Source organism: Xiphophorus maculatus, chromosome 7, assembly GCF_002775205.1.
Source record: "Xiphophorus maculatus strain JP 163 A chromosome 7, X_maculatus-5.0-male, whole genome shotgun sequence".
NCBI classification, from domain to species: domain Eukaryota; kingdom Metazoa; phylum Chordata; class Actinopteri; order Cyprinodontiformes; family Poeciliidae; genus Xiphophorus; species Xiphophorus maculatus.
The window spans coordinates 26,422,416-26,437,623 of record NC_036449.1 but is presented as its reverse complement, the minus strand read 5'-3'; the positions used below and the strand labels follow the sequence as shown (position 1 = coordinate 26,437,623).

At 37.2% G+C, this 15,208-nt stretch overlaps 1 protein-coding gene across 5 annotated transcripts in view; it reads right to left on the bottom strand.

Annotated features, from left to right (window-relative positions):
- Positions 1-1,729: 1,729 nt before the first annotated feature.
- LOC111609336 overlaps positions 1,730-15,208 on the bottom strand; it is a 34,970-nt gene continuing 21,491 nt past the window's right edge. For all 5 annotated transcript variants that reach the window (XM_023337305.1, XM_023337302.1, XM_023337304.1 and 2 more), the window contains 4 exons: positions 4,828-5,005; positions 4,619-4,720; positions 4,459-4,536; positions 1,730-4,333 (listed from right to left, as the gene is read on the bottom strand). In XM_023337305.1, coding sequence (XP_023193073.1) covers positions 4,064-4,333; positions 4,459-4,536; positions 4,619-4,720; positions 4,828-5,005 — 628 coding nt within the window. In that variant the 3' untranslated portion in view covers positions 1,730-4,063. The remainder of the gene's footprint in view (positions 4,334-4,458; positions 4,537-4,618; positions 4,721-4,827; positions 5,006-15,208) is intronic.

Genomic DNA, 15,208 nt, shown 5'->3' with positions numbered 1-15,208 from the left:
TCAGCAGCATCTTTAACACACTGATGAAGATCAGACATCTTACTGTCATGTTAGTTATATCAGACAACATTTACAAATGCAGACGCTGTTAAAGTAAGAAGTTTATTTACAGCAACAGGAACAGAAAGGAGAACTGATGGCAGGAGGTGAGGATCACTTCCTCACCCAAAAGAAAAGTGGCTGAAAATAATGTGATTTTAGGGAGAACATTGTAAATAAGATATAATATTATAGGTAACTTAGTATCATGATGCAGGAAAGGCAAAGCAACACCAGGGGGCAGTAGCACATCCTCATGAATCATAACTGTCAACTTCATCAACTGATTGTTTAGTGCTCATTGATCATAAAACTTAATTTCTACAGTTTTTATGGATCAGAGTTCAAGATGTGATGAAAAAAAATCCAACCTGAAGATCTGCAGATCGCTGCTCAGATGTTTGTGGATAATCAGGACATTTTTAACCCTCCTGTTATGTTGCGGGTCAGATTGATCTGTTTTAAAGTTTAAAGTTTTTTTTTGAATAGTTGGAAATATTTTTTTCATGAAACCTTTTCTATTTGTCTTAATAGGTGCACTGTATATATAAATTGAAAATGTATTCATTTTACACATTTGCACCACCCCCTGCGTCTACTTTTTACATACATACGGTTCGGGTCAATTTGACCAGGCAGTCAAGTTTATGGGTAAAAAAGATACGAAAATTTCCAATTCCCTATGTTTCCTTGCAACTATGAACCATATAGAACCATATTTCACCACACACACACCCACGCACCCCCTGCACCTACACCCCCACACACGCACACACACACATCTAGGGAGAATTTAGAGACACCAAATAACCTGACAGTCATGTTTTTGGACTGTGGGAGGAAGCCGGAGAGAACCCACGCATGCACAGAGAGAACATGCAAACTCCGTGCAGAAAGACCCCCAGATGGGAATTGAAGCCAGGACCTTCTTGCTGCAAGGCAACAGTGCTAACAACTGCACAGTTGGTAGCCCCAAATTTTATAAATAAAATACAAAGAATCTGAAAGAAACTAGAGTGAAATTTAAAAAAAAATCTAAAACAAACCTGACAGATTTTTTTTAATGAAACCTGACTAAGATAACTTCATTTATTGTTACTGTTAAACTAAAATCTCCAGCATGGGGAAGTGGAATGACCTCGGGTTTTCTAGACAAGTTCCACAGGTTTTTGAGAGTCAAACTTTCAAAAATAAAACAAACTGCAAGCAGTTATCAAGTGGTTCCAAGCCCTACCTAGCAAATCTGACCACACTGAGATCCCTTTGGACTCTTTGCACATCAGTCGAGTTGGGAATTTGAGGACAGTGCTTACTCCTGAAAGGTGTTGCCATTACAATGCATTTACCTATGGGTGGTCATGTAAAGAAACAGTAATGCATCAAAAAAATGCAATTTCAAATAGCATAAACCAAAATTATAGAAAAAGTAATAAAATCCATATTCCGTGATGAAAATGCCAATAAAATTGATTGGAAGTGCCTTATTTACCTATATGCGATAGCTTTCCAATAAAAAAATTGCCCATATTATTTTGCAAAACTGACCCAAATTGATAAATTCATCAAAAATTCACATTTCAACAATAAGTTACCAACATTTTCTCAGAAAGCCATCTCTACATATGAATTCATTCTTGTATTTGCATGTCTCTGGATCAAATACATTATCAATAGAGAAAAAACCCAAACATTTAAATTTTAAAACATCCATATTTTATTTATAAATTACCAAGATTACACAAGCTCATATGGGATAACACCAAGCTTTTATTGTGTCTGTACATTCAATGCTTTTCTTTAAAAAAAAAAAGAGAGAAAAGTTAACTCCCATTTTACACCATACTGAAAATTTAATACATTTATTTAAAAATTATTTCATCAGAAAATTACCAAAATAGTGTGTCTACACATGATCATATCCTTTTATTTCCATGTCCCTAGACGAAATTCTCTTTCATTAAAAAAGTTAACTGTCTTTTCATAAAATATACAAAGCCAAATTAAGAAATTCATTTAAGAAAATCCACATTTTATTAATAAAAGCAATATTTCTGTCTTTTCCATTACATCAGGCTTTTATCATGTCCAGATTTACTGCTTTCTACAAAAATAATTGTTAACTTCTCTTTAAACCATACTGAATTTAATACATTAATGGGAATCCACATTTAATCCACAAAACATATACTAATTATTCTCAAATAACCATGACTACATAATAACATCAAGATATTAAAAAGTCAAAAGATTGCTTTTTTCAGAGAAAACTGTCAACCATAATTATTTAGTTTAGTTATGCAAATTAATACATTTATAATAAAAGCATAAAATATTAAAAGCCTGCCCGAAAATTCTCACTTGGTCATGTAAGAGGAATAACATGTTCAATGTGTTTTTAAATAAATAAAAAAATCTAACCACCAATTAATCATAAAATTTATGTTTAGATTTTTTTCAAAGATGACAGGTTAGACTTCCATTTTTGTGCATAATTTTCTTCCACTTTGATCAATAATTACCAGTAAGTCTCAGGGTTGAATCCTGAAGATAGAAGTTTCATGAAAATGCATTAAGCCATTTTGGAAAAATAACTTTTACCTTCTTAAAGTGTCCCCTAATATTAGATCAGGCTATAAAGGGACACATACACTTCCTTTGATATGAAACTAGTGACAAGTCTTAAACTGTTCTAAAGTTAGGCTCAATAAACGCTTTACTGCCAAAAACTAAGTTTCTTCATGCATATATTGTAAATTAGCATATTTTTTGAAAGCTTACTAAAATTAAATCAATAAAATAGCACCATCTATAGATCAACTTTTGTGATCTTTTCTCAATTCCTTAGGGTGCAACTCTGTATAAGAGTAAAACTTTATAAAAAATAAAGTTTTACTTAGCTCAGAGGTCAAATGTGTTATACTCTTTTTATTATCTCATAAAGATAAAGTGAAAAATTATTAAAATACAAATTATTCAAAATATGCCTTTAGGCCTTTAGGTGTGGTTTTGAACATCGGTTTGGTATAAATCCATCTGTTATGCAAATATGTACTTTTGGATCCTGCAACACCCTGTCCAACCCAAATACTAAAACTCAATACACCGTGACATCTCCTGATTTAATGGGTTGTAAATTCTTGTTGAAAAAACAATAAATATTGTGAAGATATACACAGTTTAGTTTTGTGCTGAACAAGGACCAGGACATTTAGTGCTTCATTGCTTGCACAACTTTTAAATATTATCTTTTTTTCTACATTGTTTTATTGTCTTGGGGTGGAAACGTAATGCATAATGATCCACCTTACAATGAGTAATCAAAACTAGGTTTTGCACTTATTGTAATATAGTACGGGATTTTGTGACTTGTAGATTTTGCTAAGAAGCCTCACCAAACCTGAGCGATCGACCATTCGTATTCAAAGCCAGATTGCAGTTATAAAATGCTTGGGATATTGAGGAAAGACAGCTTTGGATGAACTGATATTTTTGTGCAGAATGAGCAGCGCACAGACTTCATTTATAAGTAAAGGTGAAACGGCAATGACATTTTTTGTTTAGTTTTTTTAATGAAATGTGTGTGTTGTGGGCTACAGTTTGTATGTGTAAAGAACATAGAAAAGAAACAGCCCTCAAACTTAGCTAATAGCAGCGGTAGCTAATCTACAATAGCAATCACTTATTAATAATTGCAAAATAAACATTAAGCCTAAAAACACACTTTTTCAACAAAAGCGCAAACTTTCTGTATATAAACACTAACATGCAGGGGGTCAATATTTGTAAATCTGATTCCAATTAAGTCAATGCCTCACCAGCTATGAACCTCACCACACATCACTGGGCAAAGCCAAAACACATTATCCTTTGCAATAGTGGCCCATAGGTATTCAGAGGTATGATTTTTATTTTTTTGTCTGAGTAGCGATCAGGATTTCTGGTGGACTTCCTTATTGGATGTTTTCCAGTATTTTCTGTTTCTGATCCCCTATGTATTTTAGAGGAGAAGAATAATACTGTACAGTTAAAATGAGGTTCCGTGGTCTGTTAAACCAGGTGACAAGGCATGCCTTGCATTTTCCATTCTGCCCACTCCTTGGGCAGGGAACCGTGATGAATCTAATTCCTGAAACGTTTGTGGGAAAATGTCCCACTTATCTGCTGATCGAGGGGGATTGTCCCAGTCAGGGCGAAGAGGAGGATTGTTCAAAGCCATCAAGCAGGCCAGCCAGTACCATTCAGCCTTTAGAGACTCAATAATCTTAGCTTTGTCACCATCTGCATATGAGGGGTTCTGTGGATAAGAAATAATTTAGACATTGAATAAAGTTAAAAAAAATGCTTTGCAAAAATGTTCTTGTGAAATCTTTCAGCAGTGTCTGTGTATTGGCCTAAAATGTATGTAAATGTTAATCACACCTGTGATTGAAGATCTGATTTCTTATTGTAGAAACACAGTTGGAGATTCTGAATAGTCAACTGTTTGTACTCCTTATCCTAGAAGACAAGCACAAATTTCAATAAAGCATCAGACTTGTATTTCATTTTCTGTATTTATTTTAGTGTTGATGTCCAGTACCTTTGAAGAATCTCTTCCAGATGCAACATTTTCCAGTTGAAACACTTCATCAATTTTGTGCTTCTTTATCTGCATATCTTTATATGCCCTATTAAACTCATCCTAGAAATTGAAACAAAAAGTGAAAAAATGGATGGCTTTTAAATATAGTTGTAATAAGAAATAAGAATGAGCTTCAAATGTGTTTTTATCAACAAACAATATTTTACCTTAATGTAGCCTTTGATATCATTTGGTTTAAAGTGTATTAAACTTAGATCATTTTTCTTTTGTTTCCAGTCATAGCACAGCTCTTTGTAGAAATCTATCAGTATTGGTTTACTAACTGGGTTTTTTAGGTTGATGGTTTTTCCTGTTTCAAGTGCAAGATCAACCTCTCCTGCTATTCTGTGAAAACAAACAAATACAACAGTTACTGTATCAAGCTCTATAGATAAATGATATTTGTTCACTCTGTACAGTGAAGAAAATAAGTATTTTAATATTCTGTGACTTTGCAAGTTCTCCCACTTAGAAATCATGGAGGGGTCTGAAATTTTCATCTTGGGTGCATGTCCATTGTGAGAAACATAACCTAAAAGGAAAATCTGAAAATCACATTGATATATATACATATATACAGTACAGACCAAAAGTTTGGACACACCTTTTAATTCAATGAGTTTCCTTTATTTTCATCACTATTGACATTGTAGCTTCACACTGAAGGCATCAAAACTATGAATAACACATGTGGAAATATGCACTAAATAAAAAAGTGTAAAACAACAGAAAATACCCCTTATATTCTAGTTTCTTCAAAGTAGCAACCTTTTGCTGTGATTACTGCTTTGCACACACTCTGCATTTTCTTGATGAGCTTCAAGAGGTAGTCACCTGAAATGGTTTTCACTTCATAGATGTGCCCTGTCAGGTTAATAAGTGGGATTTCTTGCCTTATAAATAGTCATGAAAATAAAGAAAACCCATTGAATTAGAAGGCGTGTCCAAACTTTTGGTCTGTACTATATATATACTGTATATACGTACTGTATATATATATATATATATATATATATATATATTTTTGTGTGTGTTACTGCTGCAAATAAGTATTTCAACACCTGTCAATCAGCACAAGCTCTGGGCCCTCAAACACCTGTTAGTCTGCCTCTAAAAAGTCCACCTTCACTCCACTTCTTATTCTAAATTAGAAGCAAGTTTCCAACTACTGACATGGATAAGACCAAAGAGCTGTCCAAAGACATCAGAGACAAAGTTGTAGATCTGCACAAGCTGCCAAACAGCTTGGTGAAAAATGATTAACTGTTGGAACAATTATTAGAAAATGGAAGAAGCTAAACATGACTGTCAGTGTTCCTCAGACTGGGGCTCCATGCAAGCTCTCACCTCGTGAAGTATCAATGATCCTAAGAAAGGCTAGAGCAATGAAGATGGACCAAACTTGGGCCTTCCAACACGATAATGACCCAAAGCACACAGCCAGGTTAACCAAGGAGTGGCTCCAGAAGAAGCATATTAAGGTTCTGGAGTGGCCTAGCCAGACTCCAGACCTAAACCCTATAGAAAGTCTTTTTAGGTGCTTAAACTCTGTGTTACTCGGGCGTGCTGTGGTGGCGGAGGGGTTAGCGCGACCCACATTCAGGCAAACGTAGTCTCGACACGGTTGTCGCGGGTTCGACTCCCGGACCCGACGACGTTTACCGCATGTCTTCCCCTTTCTCCTTCCCCCTTTCCTGTCAGCCTACTTTGAAAGAAGGGACACTAGAGCCCACAGAAAGGCCCCTTGCGGGGTGATAAAAAAAACAAAAAACTCTGCGACAGCCCAGAAACCTCGCTGATCTAGAAAAGATCTGTGTGGAGGAATGGGCCAAAATCCCTGCTGCAGTGTGTGCGAACCTGGTGAAAAACTAGAAGAAATGATTGACCTCTGTAATTGACAATAAAGGCTGCTGTACCAAATATTAACATTGATTTACCTATTTGCAGCAGTAACTGAAAAAAAAATATTTAAAAAGTCATGCATTGTGATTTCTGATTTTTTTTTTTATATATCTCACTGTCATGATTCCAGCCCTTCAGCTCTGCCTTGGCTGGGCTGATTGCTCATTGCCCTCACCTGCACTGAGCTGGGCCCTACTTAAACAGCTGCTCGTCACCAGCTCAGTGCGAGATCGTCTGTTGCCACTGTCACAGCTTTCAAGCCTTGTCTCATCTTTCAAAGCGTTTTCTGGTTTCTGATCCTGCCTGTTTTTGACCACAGATTTTTGCCTAATCCTTCTGCTGTTGAAAGTCCTGTTGCTGAACCCTGCCTGTTTCTGACCCTGCCTCCTGCCTTCTGGATTTTCACTGCCTGAGACCCTCCCGTGCATGACCCTGGACCGTTTCACGACTCGGCCTCTGGTTGGTGGATTTTGTCCCTGTAGTCTGTTTGTCCCCTGAGACCCCCACAGATCTCCCCTTGTCCATTCACCCTCCCCTCCCCCGGCTGGACTCCTGACCCCTGTGGATTCCTCGTCCCTGACCCACTAGTATGACCTCATCCTTCTACACCATTTACTTTGGTAATAAAACTTTTTGGTTAACCATCCTCTTGTGGCTGCGTTTTGGGTTCTGGCTGATTCTGCTTTTAATATTACACTCACAGTGGACATGCACCTAAGATGAAAATTTCAGACCCCTCCACCATTTCTAAGTGGGAGAACTTGCAAAGTCCCAGGGTGTTCAAATACTTATTTTCCTCACTGTAGAACCTCAAAGCACAACCCAAGACATAGCTTTTATTTATTGTCTCTTAGTCTGGAAATTGAGGCGTACCAGCAGCAAAGTGACAAGCAATCGAAGCATGTAGATTCCCACTCAGTTAAAAATATAAAAAACAGAATTAGGAATACCATGCTGCACAGTAATGTCAAAATGGCTTAAAACTACAATTCAGATAAATACATAAATAAAGGGCACAGGCACAAGGAGCAAATATGAAATAAAAATCAAAGTACAACTCTATTTTGCAGAACTGTTAAGTTCACCATATCTTTCTACCATAAATGGCCAGCTTAAAATCAGAGCATAGATTTTCCAAAATTTTATATTTTGAGCTATTTAGATGTGGACTTTAGAGTAGGTAAACTTAGTTAACTGTACGCTTAAGTACCCTTAATTAGTTATCATGACTTCTATAATTTACTTCCACTTAGCATGAGTTAGGAAATTTAAACTTAATTTAATGAGTTACTGGCATTGCAACACATGGTTGTAAGCTAATTAAATGAAATGTATATTTCAGTTTGTCAACATAACTTAATCTGAGCTTGTAAAATGGTAACTGGATTGCTTAAAAACCGCTCATAACCACTGGCATGGTGGTGATATTAATGCAGGTTACAAATAGTACCAAAGATTTGGTCCTGAACTGGCAAGAGACTAATTTTGATTAGCAGAAGAAGATGAACACCTCCTGAGGATATGGAGGTGTCGAAAACTGAAGCAGCAGATGATTACTTTTTCAATATCTGGATGAGAGGTGGTAGCATTTTGGCAGATTTGTTTGGATGACAAGCATGTCAGCAGCGAATGAAGTACGGTGTTTTGCTTTTATCAAAATTTTTAACGCCACTCCATTTGTAAATAGGTAATAAATAAATTATTCTCTGTCTCCGTACTGTCTTTAAACACAGTAAATGCAGGACATTGATACAACAGCTTGTTTATGCCAAGGACAGATAGTTTCGGTGAACCTAGTTCAAACAGTTCTCAGGTGCAATTTTCATTAAGAGAAAATGCAGTCAGTCAACACAAGTTTTAAAGCATTTAGTCTCTCAGAAGCACATTTGTAGCGCTTAATTAAAGTTTCGAATGGCACCACTGATGTTAGGGGGCACTGGAGAAGTTTTTTGTCATACAACCAGTTATTAGCCAGCTCCTTTTTTGCGTATGGGTGTCCAGTTTCTGGTGATTTTAAACGGCATCTTGCTGTTAAGGAGAAGGAGCATCCAACGGAAGTTTGCAGACTGAACAGGCTTCTGAACTGGTATATTCAGAGAGTGGTTATTTGTCAGGGCTCTTGAAAGCTGTAGTATAGGTCATAAGGCGGCAGTCTGTTGGAGTCCAGCTTTCATAGATTCGAAGCCTTTTTGGATGGGGGGAGGAGGATGTTTAGAATGGGATTTTCAAAAATAGAAGGGGACCCTGCTTCTCACAATAAAACATCTTGATGTTGATCTTTGAGCGCATTACACATGATTCATAGAAATCATAGAAATCAGTTTCCATGAGTCATGCAGTCATAGAAACCACCCTCACCCCTCTTACTGTTTTCATACATTACTTTTAAACCCTAAGTAGTTTAATATTTTTGTAATTTTTCTAGTCCTTATAAATTATGCTTCTGTACTCAATTTTATATGCTCCACAAATTTATGTTGTGTTTTGGGTGCAGGTGTAGGGTTTCCCACAGAAAACTTGCTAAGCCCGGTGGTCGGGGTACCAAGGCGGTCCACCATGTTTTTGTATTAAAAGATGTTAAATAGACAGGAAATGTAAAAATATTACTGGGTAATTATATATTATGGGAAAACAACATCAGTGAAATACTATCTAAACTCACAAAAAAAAACAACAACTCAAAAAATACAATTAAAATGAATATCAATTATTTGCACTTCTGTTTAATCCAAACAGTGGTTTCAATGGTTTCACAAGGCCTTTCAGGGCTTCAGGGGCCCATAAATGCTAATACACAGTAACATTTGTTTATTGAGATTATCAATGCTGCTAAATTTGATTCAATGGTTTCAGCATACATAAATTAAAAGATTTTAAATTGTTTAACATTTATATGTAAGATTTTAAGGAGCTGGCAAGTTTACTTTGTAAAAGTTCAAAGAACAATATTCATAGTTAGATTGTTTTGTTACTATAGCTACACTCTGATGCTGTGAGTTTAATCTGAGTTTGAGCTCTGTTCGTTCACAAATACAAATTAGTAAACTGCGATTATAACTTTTTGCTTTTTAGATTGGCCAATTAAACTACTTTCCCCTCTGTAAGATCTCACTAAATCTAACACAGAAGCTGTTAGAGGAGCTGATGATTTCAGCAGCAAGAGGGGCCCCTAAGTCAAATTCTGCTCAAGGCCTCACGCAGTCTTGGACCGGCCCTAAATAAAGAGTTAAATCCGATGCGCAGAGATGCGCAACAAACGGTAGATTTAATTCAATGCTGCTAATGTGGCTTTAGTAGCTCTTCCATTTTGTGTCTGTTGAGTTTTTAACAAGGGACACAGAAACTATTTTGATTGGTCGAGTTTATGGGACGCGTTTCTCAGATCTCCGCCGGCCGCGTGCATTAACTCTGGCTGACTAAGTAGACAAAGCATTTGATACGGTTTGATGCATCGTGTAACCGGAAAAAATAATACTACAAATAATAATAAAATAATATAAAATCAGCATGATGCGTGACTGCGAGGAGAGTGCAAAAGCTCCTCACCAGGCTGAACCTGCATGATGAGGTTTGCGCTGGTCCGTTAACCACTAACACTCCGACCAACCGGGGACACATACATAAACCTTATCAGCGCAGACAGATCCGGGCTCTTGGCAGCGTGTTGAGATGGAAAAGCTGCACAAAATTCTTTGTCCATAAATATAAATCATTCTCACCACTTGCTCAACGTGCTCCTGTGAAAGCACCACTACAAGTTATTCCTGCGGTTCACATAGAGCAGCGCACCCAGAGCTAACTCGGTGGGGTTTAAACACCTTGACCAAAACCTCTGGAAAGAAACATAATTCATCACAGGGGGTTGATGTAAATATCCATACAGGTCAGCCTGTGTCCACTTTGAGTGAAAGGAGGGGTGCACGATCTGCGCAGAGGTAAACTTTAGACATCCAACTGCTGCAGCGCGCGAGGCAACGCACAGAGGCGCCAGTGGTGTGATTGGTCCGGCTTTAGATGCATAAAGTATAAACCTATTTTCTATAAACATATCTTTGAGGAATAAATCTGCTCCGCCAGTGAAACGCTTAGAGCAACAGAGACGCTTGCAATCCAGCTTTATAAAAAAAAGAAAAAAGAAGCGATTATTATTATTATTATTATTTTGATAAAAACATAAAAAAGAAACGCTTAGCCTGGCGGTGGTGCTAGTAAAGCATGGTGGGCCGCCAGGCCCATAATACAATGGGGGAAACCCTGAGGTGGTCCATTCATTAAAGTTTGGATACAACTGTGGATGGTGTGGAGCTGTACATTTTGCTGTTTTGTACAGTGGCTCTGAGGTGAAAACCACTTCAACAAATTCAAAAACACAACAAACATTAACAAAGCACAATTACAAATGACAAAAACACAACATTAACGCTACAACATTAACAAAACGAAGAGGTATGTCCCAGTGGGATACCTGAGAAATCGCTGATTGGACCATAGACATGAATACGTAAATGCTGAGTCCTAGTTACGTCGCCACCATCTTGAAGGAGCAGTAGAGAGAACGGTCCTTAATTGTACTATGTGAACTAATTTCAACCATTTTACAGTACAAACTGGACCCACTGCCTTTGCCTTTCATAGAAAATAACAAAAATTTATGAGCAGAATTTCTTGGGTTTTGCAGCCAGTACTGTGCATTTCAGTGATGAAACAAGCTTCTAAGCAACCAAGAAATATTTCCTTTAACTATTTTCTTAGCTTGGCTAACTTTCTTTTTATACCGTGTAGTTTTTCTAAAAAGGGAGAGGCAATGAGAAACCTATAATGGGCACTTTTGCCGTTTGTGTATTTGAATTGGAAGTTATCACTTGAGCGGGTCGGCCCGTTGCTGCAATACACTAAAGCGTCTGCCATATTGAAAGTGGCTTATCTTTCAAAAAGCCAATTCATATTTTATTCCATGGTTACCTAGAAGTTCACAAGACAAGTCGCTGTTTCTCTATGGTCAAACATGGTTACTTTAAGGTACATCAGTTGTCTGTAAGATGTTTCTTATAATTTATGTAGAAAATAATTTGTTTGATTTAACAGCGAACCTGAAGTGGACTGAAAGTACATTAACCCAGAGAGCAACGCGGAGACCCGGGGATTTCATCAGGACGGGTCCATAAAGATCAGAGCTGGAGATGTTTTTCTTCAGACTTCTGTTTCACAGTTCATCTCCACAATGTCTGTGTTTAGATGCCAAGTCAATGGTGAAGATATGTTTTTTTTGTATTTTTTTTTCTGAATGTGAATGAATCAGGGTGTATTTTCTATTACACTGTTAGATCATTTTTATCATTTGCTTTAGCCTGTGGCTTGCCAGATGTCTCAGAAGGCCCAGTCACTGAACTGAACCCCTGCCTGTGCTCTGTGTTACCAGTATAGTATAAATAAATTTGTAATGTATTTCACACTTTTTTTCATTTTTTGTGTATTTTTAAGTGAAATATCTTAATTTGATGTATTAGGGTATTATGACAATTTACGTAAAGAACTTAAAATAATTTAGTCTGTTAGATTTTGTTCACACTGCTGTCTATAGCACAGTTGACATATTACACTGTAATAAATATTTTTTTAAAATAAAAACATGTAGCTAAAGTTTGACAACTATTATCAAAGGCTGTCTTTACCATAAAGTGCCTAAAAATGTTAATGAAGTCATGTTTTTTTATTTATATCTTGAAATAACAAATGCACATTGAATCATGGCATTGTGTTAATATATTCATGAATACATCACTGTAAGGTGTGTGTGTTCATCAATAAAAACAATTTATCAGAATCAGTTGCATCAAATATAAACATTGTGCCCCAAAACAATTAAATAATCAAATAAAGAGTTTGAAACATTGTACTTAGTGTTTTTTTTTCTTATTTCTAAATATGATGGTGTGTGTGAGAGAATGTGTCATGACATTCATTAATTTAAAATTCTTTGTAGAACGGCACTTTATGAAGTTCGGTCCATTTACTTGTATTAGCTTGCTGGCAGATAAGCCACTTTCAATATGGCAGACGCTTAGTGTATTGCAGCAACGGGCCGACCCGCTCAAGTGATAACTTCTAATTCAAAAGCAAAAAGTAGTGTTGTCCTATCAGCTATTCCTCAGGTCTCCCATTGGGACATACCTTTTCCGTTTTGTTAATGTTGTAGCATTTTTGTAATTTGTAATTATGCTCTGTTAATGTGGTTGTGTTTTTCAATTTGTTGAAGTGGTTTGCACCTCAGGGCCACCTACAATGAAAGAACAATACTAAGTCAAAGACACTCATGAGTGTGAGAGACATTAATTGAGCTGTGTTTATCCAGTGTCTAACTGTACTCAGATTCTATGTTTGAATATTGTATCCAGTTGCTAAATTATGCTTTGAACTATACTTTTTCAGTACCAGTTAACATCACCATCATCAGCTCAAACGACCTGGATACATAGAGAAGCGCAAGATATTGAGCATGAAATGCTGAAGAAAGACCTTGATCACCACCTGCTAGAGCATAGGTGTCAAACTCTGGCCCGCGGGCCAAATTTGTCCCGCAAGGCAATTTCAAATTAATATTAGAGCCGGCCCGCCGGTATTATACGGTGGCAACGCTGTGACGCCGCATTCACCGCTTATACTACAAATCCCATAATGCTCTGCTGTTTTTTGGTGCGTTAATCAGGACAGAGGCAGACACGCCTCCTCCTCTGTGTCAGTAGCACTTATGGTAGCGGACATGGATGTATTAGGAAGGTGGTGATCCGTCTTCTTGCGCACTCCTTCGGTTGAAAGCCCCGGCGCACCCCGCATCCCCGTGCCTCTCCCCCAAACCACACTGCGACCTCAAACTACAGCTGTCACTGTGTTACCCTACCAAAAAATGGCAAAAAGAAAGACAGAAAATAGAACTTTTCTGGACAGGTGGGAGACAGAATATCTGTTTACATATGTATGTGAGCAACTTTTCTCCTCAGTGAACATGAGGAAAACGTCTCACAGGAGGCGTCTGACTGACAAACATCTTTGTTCGATAATGAAGGTTTCCTCAGCTCAAACCCTGAGCCCCGACATTGATGAACTGGCATCCAAAAAAAGATGCCAGGTTTATGACTTGGCTGCATCAGAGTAGATCAGTGTGTCGCAAAATGAGCAATAAATAAGTTTTCTATGCACCTTTTCTTGTTACTCCAAGGCCTGAATGGTTTATTCATAGTTTATTTAATGATTTATTCATAGTTGTTATGTTATTTTATTTTCAAATTTATTAGCCTGTGTACAAAGCTAATTTTGGCATTTACCTCAGAAAGGAGGCATTAAATTTTTATTTAAATTTTATTTAATATACCATTTATATGTTTTATTATTATTTTTAGCAACTCAATTATGCACGCCTGCACTTTTAAGTTATATAAGCCTTGCTTGTTCAATATATATTATTAAATCAAAACTTGTTTGGGTCCATATTAAAAGATTCATTTGTTCAACCTTGGCCCGCAGCTTTGTTCAATTTAAAATTTAGGCCCACTGTGTATTTAAGTTTGACACCCCTGTGCTAGAGGATCTAATGGTTACTGCATTTTACCAGTGTATAAAAGATTATTGGAGATCAACCATACATCACAGAGCTCATTTCCTGATGTCCAGTTCTGTTCCACGAGAGATGAATAGTCACACAACTTTGCATTAATTTCATAAAGATTTAAGTATTTTACATTAAGACAGGGTGGACTTTGTTCTATTGAGAAATGTTTTATTTACAGTCTATCATCTCGCATTAGGGGAGAATTCAGAAAAATCGTCACCATAGACCTTAAGCAATCTTCTCTTGATGGACATGATGGTCACGCCCCAAAACTGCTGAAATTTTGGTCAAAAACTGGAAAGAAGCAGTTTTTGGCAGTGGCCAAAAACGGTCACTGCCAAAAAGAAGGAGTCACTCAGACATTTAGGACTGCCTTATGAAATATGTATTTGAAACTGCAGAATGCTAGAAAATTAGGTACCATTTGCTTTGTTATAACATTTTTATCTAACTGCATATCTCATATCTTGTAGGACAAATGAAAGGAGGACTGCTGCTTGGTTTACAACTCTATATATCAGACAAAGATCCATCACCTGTCATCAGGATGTGTGCTGTAAGCCTATAGCAATTTTGAAAAACAAAAAACAGTTTGTTTACAATTTACTTCCTTATTTTTAAATATTTTTTTTGGGGGGGGGGGCGTCGTAAACACAGAACATTGCAGGTACAGACCAAGGCCTCATACAGCCTTGGACCGGCCCTGCACTGTGCAGTGATGCGCAACAAACTCGAGATTTAATTTAATGCTGCTAATGTGACTTTAGTAGCTATTCCATTTCGTGTCTATTGAGTTTTTAATAAGCACCACAGAGACTGCTTTAGTTACTCGAGTTTGTTGGAAGTGTTTTTCTGATCTCCACACGGCTGTGCGCATTAACTCTTGCTGACGAAGTGGACAAAGCATTTGATACGGTTTGATACATCGTGTAACCGGAAAAATAATATAAAACCAAAACCAACGTTATGCGTGACAACGAGACTAGCGCGAAAGCTCCTCACCAGGCTGAACCTGCATGATGAGCTTAGCGCTGGTTTGT